The sequence below is a fragment of the Anser cygnoides genome, chromosome 8 (assembly GCF_040182565.1).
Source record: "Anser cygnoides isolate HZ-2024a breed goose chromosome 8, Taihu_goose_T2T_genome, whole genome shotgun sequence".
Lineage (NCBI taxonomy): Eukaryota > Metazoa > Chordata > Aves > Anseriformes > Anatidae > Anser > Anser cygnoides.
Genome location: NC_089880.1, coordinates 7,935,991 through 7,955,328, shown reverse-complemented (window position 1 = coordinate 7,955,328; position 19,338 = coordinate 7,935,991). Strand labels below are relative to the sequence as shown.

Below are 19,338 nucleotides of genomic sequence, written 5' to 3'. Positions count from 1 at the left end.
ACTTGCCTTCAGTTCAACAAACTTACCGTAGTACAAAGCACTGGCCCCAGCCTATTTCTGATCAGAACAGAGGTTAAGGCCATCAGCCAGACTGACATTATTCTGTTTGCATACATTGAACCTAAGATACCTTTTGATGTAACTGCTTGTAATGCAAACTGCCGTGTATTGACACTGACCAGTGTCTTCACCTTTAGACTGAGGGACCAATTATATAACCCCTTCCAAAGCAGTGTCAGGTAACGCCAGTATAGAATAAACTACAACTGTTTTGTAGAACTGATTGATTTTAATGAAACTCATACTGTGTTGTACTCATGATTTTGAAAACAGGTACAGTTGTTTCAATATACTATGCAAACTGATTTTCCATATCAAAAGAAAACTATAACAAGTGTCAAACACATATTTGGACTAAACCCTTAAATACTACTTCATTTCTACATGGGTTACCTTTTTATCTCAATAGTTTTCTAATGCTTGTTAGTGGCTAGGGTATAAAATGCCCATGTCAAAAAAAGACCACCTCTAAGAGAACTACTTGCGTAGAAAGAAGACCCTGCCATGCTGTATTTCAATATGTTTCCTCCAGAAATATATCTCATCTGGAATTAATGACCATTCTATCCATTTCCATCAAGGAACACTGCACAGTTCCCTGCCCAAGGGATTCAGCCAACAGCATTTCAGTGCATTTTTATCAAATGAAACTTTAGAAAAATCAGTAGTTTGCAAATATCATACAAAAGTAATTTGAAATTAACCTCCAAGTTGTTTCTGATGAATTATTTTATCATCTAGCAGGCTCAGTATGTGCCACCCTCAAAAACCAGAAAGGATGAGAGCTCTAACACATTAACCTACTGAGTACCAGCAAAAACTCAGGCATACAAGTTCTGATGGGATGGACTGGGTTTTAATTTTTGCTATCTTCTCAGTGGAATCAAGGTAAGTGTATAAAAGTAGAGATGCGTGTTTGACTCATCATATCTGGCTTCTGCTAGGAAATAATAATAATAATATTAAAAAAATCTTCTGGCCCCAAACACAACAAAGTCTCTGTATGAAGTACAGAGAAAATTGAGTCTCTGTAAGGCACAACCTCTTCAGTTCTTCAGCACATTAAACACGGTAAACTAAGTATTTTCGTTAATACAATCCAATTTTATACTAAATAAATTCTAGAAGTGATACAAATAAAAAATAGCTGACTTTGGACACCTATTCATTTTTCAGTACAACTCACCATCAGGAGGTAGTAGTGTCTTCTAAATTGCCAGCGTATCTTTTACTCAGAGTAAGATTTAAAACATTTTCAGACTGGGACAATACATCATATTTTTCCTGCAAAAGAATGAGCCTGCACTCTTGTAAATTAAGGCAAATAGTAGTTGTCTTACTGGTTTGTATCTTAGTGCATCTCTGTAGGATCCAAACAGTGCTGCCTGTGCCCGAAGAAAGGCCTTGGCTACTCCATCACCCGTAGCTGTAGACTGCTTTTTCAGTTTATTTTTCAAGGCCGAGACCTGCATGACAGAGTGGAACAGTTAAATTAACACCTCAGAAATTGGTACAGCGAGGTACGAACCCAATCAGCAGGCAAACCATGGTGTCTACAGGTCAGCCAAAAATTCATCCTCCTCCTTGATAGCTTATCTTTTTAACTGCAAAGAGCACCTGCTGGTCTGTTAATTGAAATGAAGGCAGGGGATGATGGTAGAGTGCTAATGCAAATTGGTTTATGCTCTCTTTTTTTCCCAAGGCCTCTTGACATAAATAAGCTTAATTATTTTACAGTAAACTGCATGTGAGCCACTTTTCTGCAGGTCTTTCTCTGATCATAAAATTTACCTTCTCTTTTTGAAGAAAGACAGTTGGATATTTTTTATTTATATTAAGAAAGCTTATTTTTGAGTATTCCTAATGCTAACTTATGATTCAGTTTTAGGGATTTTTTTTTTTTTTTAATATCAAATTACTATCTTACATGATTTCTCAAGCACCATGGGAGTAGCTGCTACCGCTGTCAAACAGTTGAGAAAAGTTTGTGTAAATTCAGTGGTACATTATTGTTAGAATTGTCCTTGAAGATAAAACACATGAAAGGAGAATAAAAAAAGGAGAACAACGTTCTGATTAAGCACCTATAGTTAAAACAAAAAATTAAAAAAGCTATTCTTATTTTAGTGCTTGACATTGTTTTGGAAGGAGGTCTCTATTTTCCTTTTTCTTGGCACAGATGGCTATTACTTGGGGATTCTGGAGAAAGATCTTATAATTCTGGAATTATCAGAGTATTTTACTTAAATATATGTGGAATTACACCCAGTTATAGTTTTATTCAACTAATTACCATCATCAGGGATATCTGGAGAAATAAGCCAGCTCCAATTATGTTGAGGACAAGTTTCTACCTCCCTTTGTATTGTAATATAACCATGAAAGCAATATTTTTGTCATTAAATACTATACGAAGTACCATTTAGAGTTACTCTTTAAACATAATATTATAAGCACAAACTACGAGCAAAACAGCTTTCACTCTTTTAGAAATGTATGCAAGAATGAATATCTTTTTGTTTCTTTATGCAAGCAGTCATGGCTGTTCTTGTAGATGATGATTGTAATTGAAGTGTCAACCTAATTAACAACTAAACTTTGAATAATGCTAATGAGAACTGAACATGGCATCAGAGAAAAGACCAGCTCTACAGGTGATAAACCTTCACAGTAGTGACATTTTCCAGTGTAAAGTCACAGTTACTGTGATCTGATCAAAGAGAGAGGCCCCCATTGGGTCCAATTATAACTATAGTTTTGAAAAAAAAAATTATTGAGTTATGATGTTCATAATCTATGCAGAAAGGCCTTTACAGTATAGGTCTTTTCCCCACAGCTGTGATCTTTTCAATTTATATCCAAGCTCCATAGATCTAGATAAAAGTTTAGAGCCTGATTCGTTTAGCCCATGGATAGCATACACCAAGGCTCATTTACGTTTTTCCCTTATACCTCAAAAGGAAAAAGAAAAAAAAAGTATAATTCTGAGTACAAAAAGCAGTTAAGGAATTCAAGGTTGAAAAAACAAATGCATGTTATTTTATTTTCTTTGTTCTGTACCGTATGATTATTTTAAGGTTGTTAATAATCAGGTTTATTTAATTTTAAGGGCGATAAATGGGGGAATACACTTTGCATAAGGGAAATCTGCCCATCAGTATTAGCTCAGTTTCACTAAAAGAAAAACAGAAACATGAGGTCAAAAAATGAATTCTCAGCCTTAGAAAGTTGTCTCTGTCATGATGAACAAAGCAGCTTAAACATGAAAGAATTTCCTTTTCCCTCTACTTTCTTGCAAATCTACACTCTTCTACATTACATCTGGTATTTAATGATGTGAAAAAAAGACAATTTTTATACTCATAATCTTACAGTAGGAGTTTGTTTCATAAAAAACAAACAAAATCTCGTGCATACTCTATGAGAAAATATAACTGGTATATTTACATTAAATAATTTCTGTGAAGTGATTGTTAGAACAGTAGCTTTTTTAAAAAAAGGGATTGTTTGTTTTGTTTTTTCTTTAAAGCAGAAAAATTGTTCAATGCTATCTGTTCAAAAATGTAATAACAACTAGAACTCTGAAATTTAACTTGCAAAATGTATTTGAAAATCCTTTCAGCTACCAGGTCATATATTTCCCCAAAGACATATGTCGAATGGTGTGACATGATCAAATGATAAAGAGTTTGAGAAATACTTCTAAAAGAATGTGGATACCTATCTTGAATTTAAGCTACTGCATACTCGTAGTGGTAGTGTTCTAGATCTAAGGTAATCATGGGCTTATATGTTGTGTTGGTCAGAGGCTGACTACCAGTATTTTTTAGGACTGTTTTCAAATTAAGTGAAAAATAATTGCTTCCTCATACAGTCCCACAATGAATTGGAAACACATGACCTTTCTTATCATTCAGCCACAGGGACACCCAAACAGAAGAGGAACAAACGTCCTCTTCACCTGAAATAATTTTACAGCAACATGTTACAACTGAGTTTCAGTTTCTGTTTCAACACTGATAAAATCAAATCTCCCTGTAAATTGACATTTAGACAATTCTTCTAACCCCAGCATAGGCTCTACCTATGTATACAAATGTAAACAGGGAGTAGGCTTCATACTGCTGTTTGGCGACACAGTGTCAGTGAAGAAGCTTCTGATGGATCGGTATTAATGGAAATAGCAAAAATAAAACAGAAAGGAGGATCACAACTTGGCTGCAATCAGTTGTTTCTAGGATAATCAATATTTAGTGTCTTTCCTTACGGATGGATAAAGAGTTGATTGAATACTCCTCCCTGTGTCATTTTTGGAGGTAGGGGCACAATGCACGTAACTAGTAAAGACCAAAGAGCAGAAGTGAATATATTTTAATTGAAAGAAAAAAGATGTTATGCTGGGCACTGAAAGTTTGGGCAATTATGGCAGATAACAGAAGGTAAGAGGGAACGGTGCAAAAGAAGATGTAGAGCAGGGGGATTACAGGACAAAACAAGGGAAAAGGATTTTCTGATTTCTTCAGTTCTCTCGGGCCCTATATACCCTAACATAAATCAATATCAGGATGCTTTAGAGAAATATATATTAAAAAGAACAACAGAAACAAACAAACAAAAAAATCTCCCAGTTTACTGCAGTACTGGTACATTATTATTTCAACCACATTAAGAACATCCCAATGGACTGTCAGCTTGAAGGCAGGAGGTTCCAGCACAAATGTGCAGGAACGCTACCCAGTCAGGAGCTGCAATCCCAGGCTGCTATCCGGGAGCGAGTTCTAGCCTCAGGAAGATTGTGCTGGAGTTCAAAAAGTTTCTCCAGCCTTGATTTCCCAGTCACCAGAGCTGGAGCCCCTGCTGAAGCACCCTCGAAGCACCCTTGCTGCCTGCCTGCCCGCCCGGGTTCCTTCAACCTGAAGTCAGCAAACGTGGACGTGCTTAGCAAACCACCGAGTGACAGCAAAGCCAAGCTGCCCGTCTGGGTAGGCTGCCGGCAAATCCTCCACGCTTTAACCAGAGTGATAAGCAGTTACTGCAGCCAGCACAGTAGCGACAGATATGAGAATGGGTGCTTTGAACTACTTATGAGGACCTGGTGCATAGCAGGATTATGATCACTTCAAATCTAAAGTCAAGGGAGTGTAAGCCCCCTTTAGGTGATGCCACGGTGGCAGAATAAATCGTTCTTAAAATTTCAAAGAAAATACACAGTAGTGACATGAAGCCAAAAAAACACCCAAGTGACATCCTTACCACAGTATTTTCCTTATATGTGTTTTAATCCATCTACCTATTTATGATTAGGAATGCCTGATTCTTTTTCTCCCTTTTTTTCTGTGACTTAAGCAGAAATAGCCTTTTGAAAAGTTTAAAAATACAGAACTAGAAACAAACAAACAACAGGGATTAGAACACTTTTTTTTTTTTTTTCCTGTGAGGCACTAATGATCTGTTTCAGAAATGGTATTATTAATTGACACTAGGAGCAAAGTGCTTTTGTCTTCTCCTAGCAACTGCTTGTCGTAGGAAGGTGACTTCATAGGACTGTTAAACACTACCAATGAAGAGCAATCAGAGCTTCGGGAAGGACTAAATCAATAGAATAGTCTTTCGGAGATTTAGGAAGTCATGTGGTTTGCATGTGGCTTTGCTTTCATACATACAAAGTATCTGAAAAACGTCAAAACACATTGTATTGGGCATTGAAAAAAGAAGCATAATTTTTTAAAATAGTCACCCTATATCCTTTTCAAGTTTCCAAAATACAATTACCCGATCAGAAACAAGACATGACTAATACCTCTTCAATATTCATGTGAGTAGAATAATAGAAGGACCCACAAAACTTAAAAAACCAAATTCACAAAATGATATAACTATTAATCAAAGCCTTTCTTCCTGCAAAAGCTTAAGCACACGTATAAATTTAAGCCTGAACAGAAACATTCAAAAGATTTGTGCCCTAAGGAATGCAGAACCATGCACTGTGATTCCCAACAACTATTGGATCTCTGAGAAAGATATACCCAAGTATTTCTCTCATATCAGTGACAGTTATTACGCTTTACATTATTTTCCAGTGTTCCCCATCAGATCAGGTCACTGTAAAAGTAAAAGCACACTCTCAATAGCAAAAAGTAATAAGTGGCAGAGAAGAGAAACAAAACAAGACCGTACAATAAAATGGAATCTGAGTTGATTTAAATCGAGGTTGTTAATGAAAGAGCTTCTACATCCTTGATATTATCTATACACACAGGATTTAGGCATCTCAGCTAGCCCTCCAGCATCTAATCAAAAATACTCATTACCTACCTAAATGCAAATGTTTTCAAAACTAGTTGCATTTTTCAATCTAATGGTCTAGTTTCTAAAATTACATCTAGGTTCAACAGAATCTCAAACAACTCGTTTGAGATTCAGCATAAACAGCTGTTTCATAACATTGCAAACATTGCTGCCTGCTTTGAGTTTCTAAAATATATTAGTAATATTTTGGGTATCTTCTAATGGAGAAACTAACTAAATTATGGTATTTAATTTTTGCCAAAAATTTTTTTAGTTGCAATGTTACATGCTGCTAGTTATTTCTGAAAATAGAATGATTAACGGTATTGTAAAAAAAAAAATTACAAAAAAAAAACTCAGTAATTATTTTGTAAAGTAGCTGGTTGTTTTTCAACATGAATTACAGCCCGTTTCTCAAATGCTACCTTCAAAACAGTGATGTTCATCGCCCAATTTGTGTTGTTAAAATACTGTGACTTTTGGAATCTCAAAAGAAAAAATCAAAAAAAAATCTTTGAACTCTGTCCTGTATCAGTGTATGTGTACAACATGCTATAAAGGCTTTCAGCATCTTTCAACAGCTCTGTAGATTTCACAGTTAACATTTAACAAACACAGAAGATGCTAACATGCTATAAAGCCCATCGTTTTTTGAAGATCATATTTATAAAACTTCTGCTTAAAGTCTATTGTGAATTGAGTAAGATTTGGTTGCTAAATGTGATAATTGTGATAACCTCAATTCTCCAAGATTTTTCTGAAAGTGGTCAAATTGAGAAAAGGACTAATCTTTTTGTCAGAGGTAATTGCAAGCAGGTATTGCAGAATCAGGCCCAAGGTTTATAATTGTGTAAGCGTCTATAGTCTACACTAATTTATATACATCACAAATGTTCTTTTTCTACTGTCTTACTCTATTAAAGTGGTGATCTATGTATTATTGCGTTAGGAAATTTACTCCCACAGAAGCAGCTACTTATTTTCATTTTTTTAATTAAAAAATAATAGACAAATTCACAGTGAAATGATTAAATTTAAAAACAAGTGTTCTTGTCAGAAGAGAGGGGAAAAGAAGGTTTTTCCCCCCTCTAAGAAAACAAAGGATTCCTGAAAGTCTTGCACTGATTTATTTTTCCAATTTTAAATACCTTAGGAGTAGCGGAACTGCTACTGGCATGGTAGTATTTCTAACAGTCAATAAATCTAAAATATTATGTGTGAATATTGGAATGAAGCCATTAAGAAGATTACAGCATGCAACGCAGCAGAGGGTCCGCATGAAAAAAGGACTGGTAATTCAGGACAACTGTGACCACTGACCTTTGCACAGTCAAGACCACTGGTCAGTCTGACAGAATAATAGAGTTCACATGCATAGAAAGTCATCTAGCCTGTAACTATAATTTAAATACTTAAGTGAATGATTTAAAAATGCCTTTAAATCTCAGTTAATTTATTACGCAGTTTATTAGATAATGCTATATAGTAATGTTTTTCAATCTTGAATTTATCTTGAAAAAATTCACAATGGGAACATTTTCATAGACACGTTACTTATACATGGGTAAACTATTAAATACCTATGCAGTGAGGACGTCATCAGGCATACTGATCAAGGAAAGACTTTACTCAGTTTCCTTCAGACAGAAGAAACAGTTTTAGAGAAGTCTTTGAAAAATATTGCATTTCTTTTGTTAGGCTGTTAATCTATCTGGAATCAATTTTTCAAAGGGATGAGAGCTTCTTTTATATTTTCAGTTCTTCATCCTATTTTAACACCCTTCATTGGTACTCCTGCTTATTACATTTTTTCATCAGAAGTTTTACCACCTTTGTACGTATGCTTACAAGTCTTATTTATATAAGCTAAAATATTTCACGTATGTAAGCATCTGACATCTGCTCTAATGCTTTAAGTTTAACTTACCATTTTGATTCTACAGCCTTACATCTTATACATTTTAACCCAGATGTTAGCAGTTGCATTGTCCCTGCTGAATGCAGGACAAGCGTGCTGTCGTTTTATGAGCCAAAACCCAGACACTGTCTTTGTTTCTAGGTTTTCCAACTATAATATTATGTGTTCTCCCTTTTTTCTTTTTTTTATTTCTTTTATAAGTAGAGAAAGAGATGGGTCTATTTAAATGAAAAGCTTCACTGTAAAAGCCTAAAACAAGTTCTGCAAGTACATTTTGCATAAAGCACAGTTGTTCTGTTTTATTCAATATTAGATATGGAATGAAATATTTTAAGTCTACTGCATAATCCACACTCTTAGATAACTTTCCTTAACATTAATAATAGTTACATCTACACATCACGGGGAAAAACATACTCCTAAAATTATGAAGAACTGTCGCCCCTATTTTTTCATGCTAGCCTATTCATTTAGAGATCATTTTGACATGCAGCTGTAAAATACATGAGGTCCCACTCATTGCACAAACATTTTTTTTTTTTTTTTTTTTACTGTTCGAAGGACCTCCAGCTACAACTCTAGTATGTTACAGAAGATGATGCCTAATTCTCAATTCTACATCTAGCTATTATTTGACAAGAGGTACGTACCTCCATGACATTATAACCTCAACCTTTTACACTGAATGCAAAGTCAGTTAAAATTAACAACACACCAGAAAATAACTATTTTTTTTTTCCTTCAGTTATTATTTACTTCAGCTGTACAATAGAGTACACTCAAGAGTTATTGTACGTGTATACACTTTTTCATAGATCAGTGTAAAATCACATAACAGCAGAATATTTTTTATATAATCAAAGTCAATTTCTTTCACATTTCTGAACTACAGTTGATAATGAATCAAGAGGAAGACTGACCAGACAATCTATAAAAAAAATCTAGGTATTAAAACTATTATAATCAAAAAGGACTGATATTAATATAATCATCAAGAGTTTGATTTCTGTTGTTCCACATACATACAAATTACCAATACAAAAGACATAGTATTTCAGTCCAATGCCTCACTTTGATTAAGACAGATTGTTTTAATGATTCACAATTTCAGAAAATGTAGCTCTGATTTCACATTTTGATATAAAATTATTTGTCCTGACAATTTGTGATAGCTTGAGCATCTATAGCTAAATAATCAAAACAGTGATTTCACACTGATATGCTTTTAGAGCTCTATTGGGAAAACCAAGGTAAGTGAATTTTACGACTATTTAAAATGATATACAGAACATGTTCCCCTATAGGCAATAGGAAAAAAAAAAAAAAAGGAGGGGGGGACCCTCTGCAAGATCAAAGTCCAGAAAGAACTGGCACTTAATTTATCATCCTTTACAGACAAAAGACAGTTTTCGTCATTTCAAAAGGATCAGATGTCTTTTATGACAAACTGGGTTTGCAGTTTAATTTACAAATAGAATTCTAAGTAAGCAGTCTTTGCTCTGCCAAAGCAAATGACAAACAGTATAGGTTTTCATTCACGCAGCCCTCAGCAGGATAGAAGAGATTAAAATAAAACTGAAATAATTTAGAGAAAACAAATAAATGTTTCAGAAAGTTGAAGAAGATCAAAGCCTGAATTTTCTGACCCCAACTGTACAAGCATTTCTTATTATATTGACCAGTGCCATCAGATCATTAATTAAAAGGAAAGCGCTGGCAGGTGGCAGGGAAGCAGAAGCCGATAATTGGCCCCCTTCTTCTTTTTGCCTTCAAAAACTCTCTCGTTCTTTTGCAAGACATGCCACTAGGCAGACAGAAATGCCTACTTTGTAATATAATGATTAAGATGAGATGAAGAGACTCTTGCGTTTAGAGCAGCTATGCCTAATGAATGCAGCTAGCTTTATAATTATGATCCTACTTTTACAATAAGGAATATGATGTTCCATTCAACATCTCCTCAACTGTCAGAAATGTAAAATCTCAAATATAGGGGTCTATAGTCGCTGCTTTTTACCCCCTTATTCTTTTTACAGCAGTTAGCAAAAACAGGCAAAAATAGCTACCAGTAATCCAAGCATCCATTTAAGAAGGAAAAATATATATATATATATATCTGTAAGACTCACCACTTCACCAGGTAGGTTGTTCAGGTCATTAAAAGGATTTTCTAGAGTGTTTGTGTCAACATTTAGCAAAACCACATCCTCCAGCGATCTATTTTTTACTCTCTGTAGAAGGAAAAAATAGTGGAAAAGCATTTTACTATGGCATTCTCCTGAATCCTCCTTTTTATTATAATGGCTAGATTAAAAATCTTGATTTTACAAAGGATAATAATAGCAAAGACAAGATTTTGAGCTTTACTTGTAGGATCTGAATTAGACAGAAGAGTCAAAATAGATTTTAAAAACACTTCCTTTTCATCAAACACTAAGGTTATATTAATAACCTCTGAAATACATGCAGGTTCAAGAAATTAATTATTGAAAACCAAGAATTACGTAAAACAGTTAAGTATACTGTGTATATATATATATTTTATAAGAACATTTTATTCTTTCCTATTTGTGAAAATCAGAGGATATTAATCATATAATCAGATTAAAAGCAGAGCAAACTAAGTAATTATTTGCAGATTTATCCAAGTTACACATGTCTACTAGTATTAAAGAGGAATGGATGAAACAATCTTTCATCAATGGACTAGCAGGTAAGAACTACACCATTTTTTCCTTTCAGGGAAAAAAAAAAAAAGATAAAACTCTTTTCTATATGGTCCTACAGTAAAACACAGTATTATGGTCCAGAAAATAATTTCAGAGAGAATAATCTGAAAATAAAATCACTGAATTCTTTTCAGGTTTGTTATTTTCTGACAGAACATAGAAAAGGATCCTAGTCAAGATATTACAATCAATGTATATAGAACACAAGAACTAGGTTTGAGAGAACAGAAGGTTATGCCTAGTTAAGAGGTATACGTGATAGAAGGCTCTTTTTTGGAAACACAAAAGTGCTAGGGGCTCAGTCTGGGGGAGAACCTACTTTATTGGTTTAGCAAATGGGAATTCATCCTCAGAAGTTGCTTTAGCAGAAGTATGAAACATAGCTCCTGAATGAATTATCTCTTCTGCATTATAATCAGACTACACATGTAGGCCTAACCGTGTCATTAAATGGTTATGGAAAGAGACAAAGCAATTTATTTATTTATTTATTTTATGACCCTACTACTACTTAGCACTCAGGTGGGATTTATTATTTTGTTATATGTTTAGATCTGGAAAGGCTACCTCTTGCTTTTTGACAAAAATTACTGTTTTCTAAATGAATAGCTATGAATGTTATGGGATTAATGTTAGACTCAAATTATCAGAGGAAGAGGAATACAAGTTAGTTAGGAAATCAGAATGATGATGGCCCCAGAAGAAGTTTTTATTACTATTACAGGAAAAATCTGATGTGTTGTTGTACCACTAAGAAAGGCAAAAAAAATGCTATCATTGAGCTATTAAATAGACATAGAAATAAATCATGAGGTAGAGCTTGTATGTCTCTATAAAGCACTTCAAAAGTATCATTTCAAAGACAATTTTATTTCTTAAAGCATCTGAAGCTTAACTTTTGCAATTTTGATTGTAAAAAACAGGGATTTTTTTTCTGTAGCATTTCCATTAAAATTATCAATTATAGCACAAACACTTCATGCTTATCAGTACTCAGAAGTATATAGTAAACTTACCTCTATTAAGCTTAAGTGGACGCCAATTAGATAAGGCATTGGTGCACTGAAGAAAAAAGACAAAACAATCAAATTATCTTTTAACTACAACTATTTGTAAATCAAAACATATTTAAAATCTTGGCTTGTACAGTGTCTAGTTAACATCCATTGTGTAAGCTTGTATTAAATGTATACAGGTGCTCTTGAAATTATTACTAGCTGAAAGAAAATCTTTTTTATTGTGTAATAAATTTCTCATTTCCAATTTGAATAAGACAAGGCATCATATTCTCAAAATAAAACAATTATCCACACAGACTCTGGAATGAGACCTCCTGCAGTATGCAAGCAGGAAAGTGAACTAGTCAGGCTAATTTATCATGGTTTTCTATAATCTTCTCTTTCTTCCACTAAACTGATAAAGAATATATTCACTACCCAGTGTTGGAAGGAAAAAAGCATCCAAGAATCATTGTCACATTATTTGGTGCTGTGAGATTACTAAAAATATTCCCTCCAGAGAATTGAGCGATGGACAGACTGGTTCAAGCAACTCAGTGGGAAATGAAATACTAAGGGAGCAGAGAGAAAAACTACATAAAAGTAAGGCCTAAAAACTAAATCAAAGGCAAGATCACTTATATGAACAGTTACACACATCAGCTCACATTGCATCTATTTGACTAAATCTCTGAGCCTTAATGAGGCACTGACTGCTTCGAGATTGACTTCCTGAGGCCCAGGGAGAGGCTTTGCTGGGCCAGTTCCTGGGGCCTTACCAGTGCCGTCCCAACTCCACGAAGGAAAGTGGCAATTCTCACCTGCCTATGACTGCAGGCATTTTTAGAAAAAAATTACACTCACTATGGATTATCCATTTGCTTACATTAGCAATGTCCCACAGGAGAGTACTGATTAAAACAAAACAAAAAAGAAAAACAACTGACAGATCAAAACAGCTTGTCATTATGTTTACGTTACCAAAAATCAAAGGTTTGTTGAGACTGCAAACTCTCATGGCTTAAGGCTTCAAGGCATGGGGTGTAGACGTTCACAAAGGGAAAATGGAGAAATGGAGACCCCTACGTCTTCTCATGTCTCGTTCTTTGCCCAGTGTTGAAAAATTTCAGTACCTCATGACCACTTCAGCTAGGCTAGGGCCTTATACCTTTGTGGTCTAAAAACAAGGGGGTGTCCCTCCATTATATGCAGTGAGGAATTAGCCTGAAAACACACTATAATTTCAAGAATGTCTAACTCTAGGGAGTATGTATAAGCAAACAAATCTGAACAACCGTGGCTGACACGAAAGAGAGGATTCTTCTGCTGAATATTGAGCAAAACAGATCTTCCTCTTGTTCATCACATCAGAATATCTCAGTGTTACAAGTAACATGAACTTTGAGAAACTATGGTGAAAAGAAGTGCTATATCACCTACGTATTTTATGCACACTGCTCTAGCAGCTTCACCAGGCCTGTACTGACTTGTAATAGCTGATGATTTGTTCCATTAATAAATCTGTCATTAAAAAGGGTAGTGTGTAGCTCTATTCCGTAGAACAAAGCAACAGCTACATCATTCCAATTTTAAAATATTTACAGGATGAATGTACAAAGCTAATTAGATAAACATCTTGAAAATGCATGAAATAAAAACTGCAGGTATGGAAAGTCAATTTGATAATTTTCAGCAAACAATGAATTTTATTACTGCTGAACTCTGAAGCCCTAACAGCGGAGGTTTGTAAAATGTACATAAAATTGCTTACTGTGATACTACTGGGAGCTGCTATATAGTTTCTCTCTTGCTTATGCATGTTATTACCAAAAATGTTATTAATCCACAGCATAATTTCCTAAAATAATTACTATGCTATGCAAAACATGCAAGTTAATTGGAAAATAATTGTCCTATTCTCACGAAAACAGGCTTGCATATATCCCAATTCAGGAGAGACCAAATCACATAAAAAGGCATGCTACAATCGTAACTTGAATTTTCTAATTGCATTATATTCTTAACAGAGCAGCAGCAGAACAGATGCTTTACCATCTACAGACAAAACTGCCATACACGCATATCAGTGACTTAGTTTGCCAAGAAATTACACTGAAATTTGATGAAATTAGTTTTTTCCTTTACAAAAATTGATTTTATTCAAATATAATTACTATATGAATGCTCGAACTTAATTTCTGTAAAAGTTTCCTTGAAAGCAAGCAACCTAATGGGATGAATGCAACAATCTCTTTGCTTGCTGACATGTGCAGAAGAAATCAATTCTTAAAAAAATATTCAGAAAAACGTGTTTTTGAGAAACTGCTGTTCAAGAATACATTGTAGGAAACTTATTTCTATGTGTTCTCTTCTACTAGAGCTAAAATGAGCAGTCCTTTCACTGTCTATTATTTTTCTGTCCTTTAGAAAAAGGAATTGCTATCTTCTTTTTTATATGGTTGTTCCAATTTTCACATTGGAGTTCTCATAGCAGAATTTAAGGCCAAGGTAAGTTATGTGAAGGAAAAAAATCCTCTGAAGTCAAAACACAGTATGTTCACAAACAGGACCTTGCACGTATTCATAACCTAGCAAATCCTGATGGCACTACAGTCCACACTAGTGCTCAGTGCTGGTGGGTTTGGATTACTTAAAGAGTATTTGTTTTGTTGTCTAAAACTTGTCTGTACATAATGTTACCTGATAGAACCACAAGATCCTTTTTGGTTACAAAGCAAATTGGAAGAATTTAAATGATTTTTTAATACAGATATAGGTGTTTTGCTCAATATTGTATTTTGCTTATTTTCAGGTCAGAAAATGTACCCCCATTTATGAATTTCTAAACCCCATTGAATTGTATCATTTATCTTTATCAAATGCTAAAGATTTATAGTTAAATTCATTAAAAAAAATTCTCACAAAATGTTTGATTATTAGCAAGCAAAATAATTTGCAGGAACAGGATCTATACTTAAGCAGTAAATTTAAACACATTTTATCTTTATTTAAAAAATATCCATACTCCCTTAGAATGACTAACATTAAAGAATTATCAATTTGGTATTTGTTTAACTATTTAACTAATTCAGAATGTATTATTTCAACTGAGAGTAAACGGGAAATATCCCAACAGTGTTTAAGTTAAACAATGATAATGTAGTTTCTAAACATGAAAATAGATTACATTAAAAAGAAAAAAGAAAAGGCATTTAATAAAATAACTTTGTCAAAATAATACATGAAAAATTAAAATATATAAAAACATTTAGAAAATTATTTCATTCATTTTGAATTTGGAAGATCCTCTTGGACTACACATGAAGTCTGGTCTACCATACACTTTGATCCTGTAAATTCATCAACCTTTTCTAACCTGACATATTATATACCTAACTGGAAAACGTTTACTCATTGTTAATGTATCAAAACATGAGGAAAGGTAAGTATTGTATGCTTTTATTACACTATTCCAATCTATCTCACAAAAGAACCATTCAAACCAACATGATCAGACAGAGAAACAAACACAGACAACTTCAGTAAAAAAGTCTGAATTATAGTTACTGTAGTAAATTCATTAATTGTGCATTTCCTTTTGTGACCTTTTATGTCTCCATTTGAACATCTCTAAATAAAGGAAACTTTCTTCCCCCTTCTATTGTAATACAGTAGAAGAGAAAAAGGGATATAAATGAGTTTCACAAGTTTAAGAAACTCCATGCTTCTTTTTAATGAGTAAAGAATATTCTCAGGTCATGCCATAATGACCTAGAATCTCAAGTATTATCATCATCAGACGGAGCTGTGTACAGCATCTAACATTATTATTTCTGAAAACATTATGTGCGCTTAGGAGGGGAAATAAAAAAATCTTCTAGTATTCAGGATGCACTCTGCAGGGTACAGCTTGAATAAAGGTGTTGATCTACCTTCTGAGAACCGCATTTATGGGTGATACTGAAGAAAATAAAAAGCTTCTGGCAGTAACTTCAAGTAATACGAAAACTAAACAAATATATCCAAGCTATATCCCCATCTTGGTGCATTTTATCAAAGCTAGGAGGAAAAACAAGTAGGACAGAGTTTCTCCAGAAGAAAACTATCATTAAAGATGAAAGGCTTCGCTACTGTTGAAAGCAAAGGGAGAAGGGGTATTTTTGAAGACAATAAATAATATACAGATGAAGTATAGGAACTATCCTAGATGAAGACATATGACATCTATTACACATATACTATATATAATAAGTCTTGATCTGTAAAAATGTTTTAAATGGTTCATTTTTCCATCACAGATCCATAGGGTCTATTTGAAGAGAAAGCCTCCAGGGACAGATACTCCTGTACTAGTTCCTTAATGGAAGCTAATTTGGTATCTCTGGCACTATTATGAGCAGAAGAAAGTAAATCTTCTCTTAGCTTGAAATCTTAAAACCCAGGCATTTGGAACAGAAAATTTCCTCAAACTAGCCTGGTGTAACACATAATGACCATCACAAAGGAAACAGCATTCCTTGAAGGACCAGAAGTGACTCAAAAAGTGACCATTTCTTTTCCAATTTAAAAATTTACCAAAAACATGAAGCCCGTCATGTGAACAGCAACACATCAGGAGAAGTATTTGTGAGAAGAGTTCTTACAATGAAAAAAATTGGAATTACCAAAAGGAGGTTTTAAGCAATTTGATTTTCTGAATGCTTGTACCAGAATCATCTACCTCAATTTAAAGTAAACATCAAATAAATGAAAACTGTAAGACACTTGCATTCAAATTACTGAACATCGCAATAAAACATGACCAGTTACTATAAACAGGATTCTAAATGCTCTGTTGATAGTAATCAGCACTGTAATTCAAGGTACCAATTCAAAAACAATATAAAGGCATGCTGAAATACCTATGTTCACGTAATCATTTAAGCATTGACTTAAGTGCTTACATAAACCGGATCCTGTACATTCAGCCAGATCGGTAGCTTCTGTTTTCGTGAGTTACTTAGAACTATAAGACAGGTACAAATCTCAGAAGTGAGGATAACAGGTTAGTTATCTTACCAGCAGTAGTCCAGAAGATGTGGAGGAAGCACTGGGATGTAAATGTGTTGCCAATACATTGGATACAACAATGCAGCTGACGCATGAACACAAGCAGTTAACTAAAAACAAAAATGCACACACAGAATTGGCAACAAAAGTAATATGAAAAATAAAAATACAAAATCTTAAATTAACTTTTAGACATGTAAGAACCTTAACATCCCCAAACTGCCTATTATAGCATTTGAATTACTTTTAATTACTTAAATGCATCTATGAAAAAAAATGATATATCCATACAAGTACAACGTCTGCAAAAAGTCAGACAGACAAGTCAATTAAAAGTCAGCCCTGCTCAGCTCTTCTGAAGAAGAAAATAAGCATGCACTTGTTGATATTTATCACGGCCAAGAAGCCCAGGTATTGTCACAAACACGCAGAACTTGAGTGTGCCCCTGCAGCACCAGCTCTGCTGAGCAGGAAGGGCAGGGGAAGGGACCCACATTTCCACTGTTCGGAACGAATGGAATTGATTTGGTCTTGCACAAAGTCGCACAAGTGCATTCAACTCAGGAGTAGGATTGAATTCTATTTCTGTCACTATCTTTATTTCCAAACCACCTTTAAAAAAAATCTAAAGTGAATATTCCCTGTGACAGCAAAACAACTTTGTTAGAAGTTTCCAAAATTGTCCATCCCCTCTTCTCAGTTCCCCAAAACAGAAACTGGCAACTCTGGCACTAACATCACCAGAAAATGAAGACTCCTTGACCAAGAAAAAAAGTGTTATAATCTGCTCGCCACTTAAAATGGACACGTGGACACGGCTAGTTTGTTTTCAAATAAATAAATAATAACACAAAATGAAAAAGCACTACTACGGAACTGATTAGTAACTAGGTCTTGTTCACTTCTTGAGCGAACAAAATAGTTTGCAATACATAGAGAAATCAGATTTGATCTCTCAAACACTGTTACTGTTAGAAGTCGCTCAATTTTGTTTATGTTACTAAGCAGACACAGAGTCCATGGAATGAGAAAATATCAAGACCCATGTTCAAAATGAGATAGCCTACATCCAGCATATAAAACACTAGAAACCTCGCAAAAATAAATAACAAATAAAAAACAAGCAAATAAAACACACCACCACAAAAAAAAAAAGAAAACACCACCACTTAGACCTATTGGGAAGAGAAGTGTGCTCAAAACAGCATTTAAGAAATCCAACCAGAAGGCTTAACGCAATCTCTTCAGGGCACAACAGGTTATACCCAGGGAACAATTTGTGCTATTGATGCTACATTGTCCTTCTGCTTTACTTACCGCCGTCACCTAATGAAGTCTGAGAATAGCAAAACACACAGAGGGAATGCCCCATGCAGAAGACTCCAAACTTATGGAAGAAGACAAGTCTGTCCTAATGCTTTATATCACAACTAAATTACTATCTGAGATTAACTTGATTATTACCGCTCTTTATTGGACATGTACTTTTATTGCAGCAAAATGAAGAGCTAAAAATAAAATGTAAATCCTATCCATACAGCAAGTGCTAAAATATTATGGATTTTACAGAAAAAAAAAATCCCTGTTGGTGGAACAGATCAGCAGTTAAAGATTTCACACCCAGGCTGTCTTGTAAATAAAAATTATACTGTAATTTCATATATATATTTTTACACTAAAAAGGAAAAAAAATAATTATAAGAACACCACAACAGAAATCACAGACAATTACAATTTGTGCGGCATAGTTTGCTCAGCACTCAGATTAATATAACACGATTAAATATGGAAAAGAAGAGGGTCTGAAAGCTCCTGAGGGATATCATTAGGGCAAATTGCCAAAGAATGAAACATGAGCCAGTCAGAAGAGCCTGGAAGCTGCAGTAGTACCAGGGGACCTGAATGTTCGACAGTTGGAGCTTCAGCAATGTGTGAACCGCAGGTTAAGGCATCAGGAGAGGCTGCTCACTGACACGCAGAATGTCACTATTGACCAGCACGCTGCCCGAGCCTGACAGCTCTGCTACAAAAAGCCAAGGATATCATAATTCCGTACTTAAACTGCTCATTTCAGCTTAACATTTTGTTTCCTAGCTTTACGTCAAACAGCTGCAATTACTCTCAGTTTAGACTTAACAAAAAAAGGCTATTTTAATAGTTAGTGTTTCGTTACTAAGAATTAATTGATTTGGGGGATGAAATAAATGAACACTTACCCCTCTTCTACACAGTGGGATTTGTGAGTTTTATTTCCATATCCTCTCTCTCTGTAGTTTAGCTCTTACAACTGACAGCA

At 34.5% G+C, this 19,338-nt stretch overlaps 1 protein-coding gene across 2 annotated transcripts in view; it reads right to left on the bottom strand.

The window, feature by feature from the left end:
* Positions 1 to 19,338, bottom strand: part of DENND1B (DENN domain containing 1B) — a 158,416-nt gene that overhangs the window by 44,851 nt on the left and 94,227 nt on the right. For both annotated transcript variants that reach the window (XM_048067142.2, XM_048067143.2), the window contains 4 exons: positions 17,052 to 17,152; positions 12,012 to 12,057; positions 10,396 to 10,497; positions 1,401 to 1,526 (listed from right to left, as the gene is read on the bottom strand). In XM_048067142.2, the coding sequence (XP_047923099.1) occupies positions 1,401 to 1,526; positions 10,396 to 10,497; positions 12,012 to 12,057; positions 17,052 to 17,152 (375 nt within the window). The remainder of the gene's footprint in view (positions 1 to 1,400; positions 1,527 to 10,395; positions 10,498 to 12,011; positions 12,058 to 17,051; positions 17,153 to 19,338) is intronic.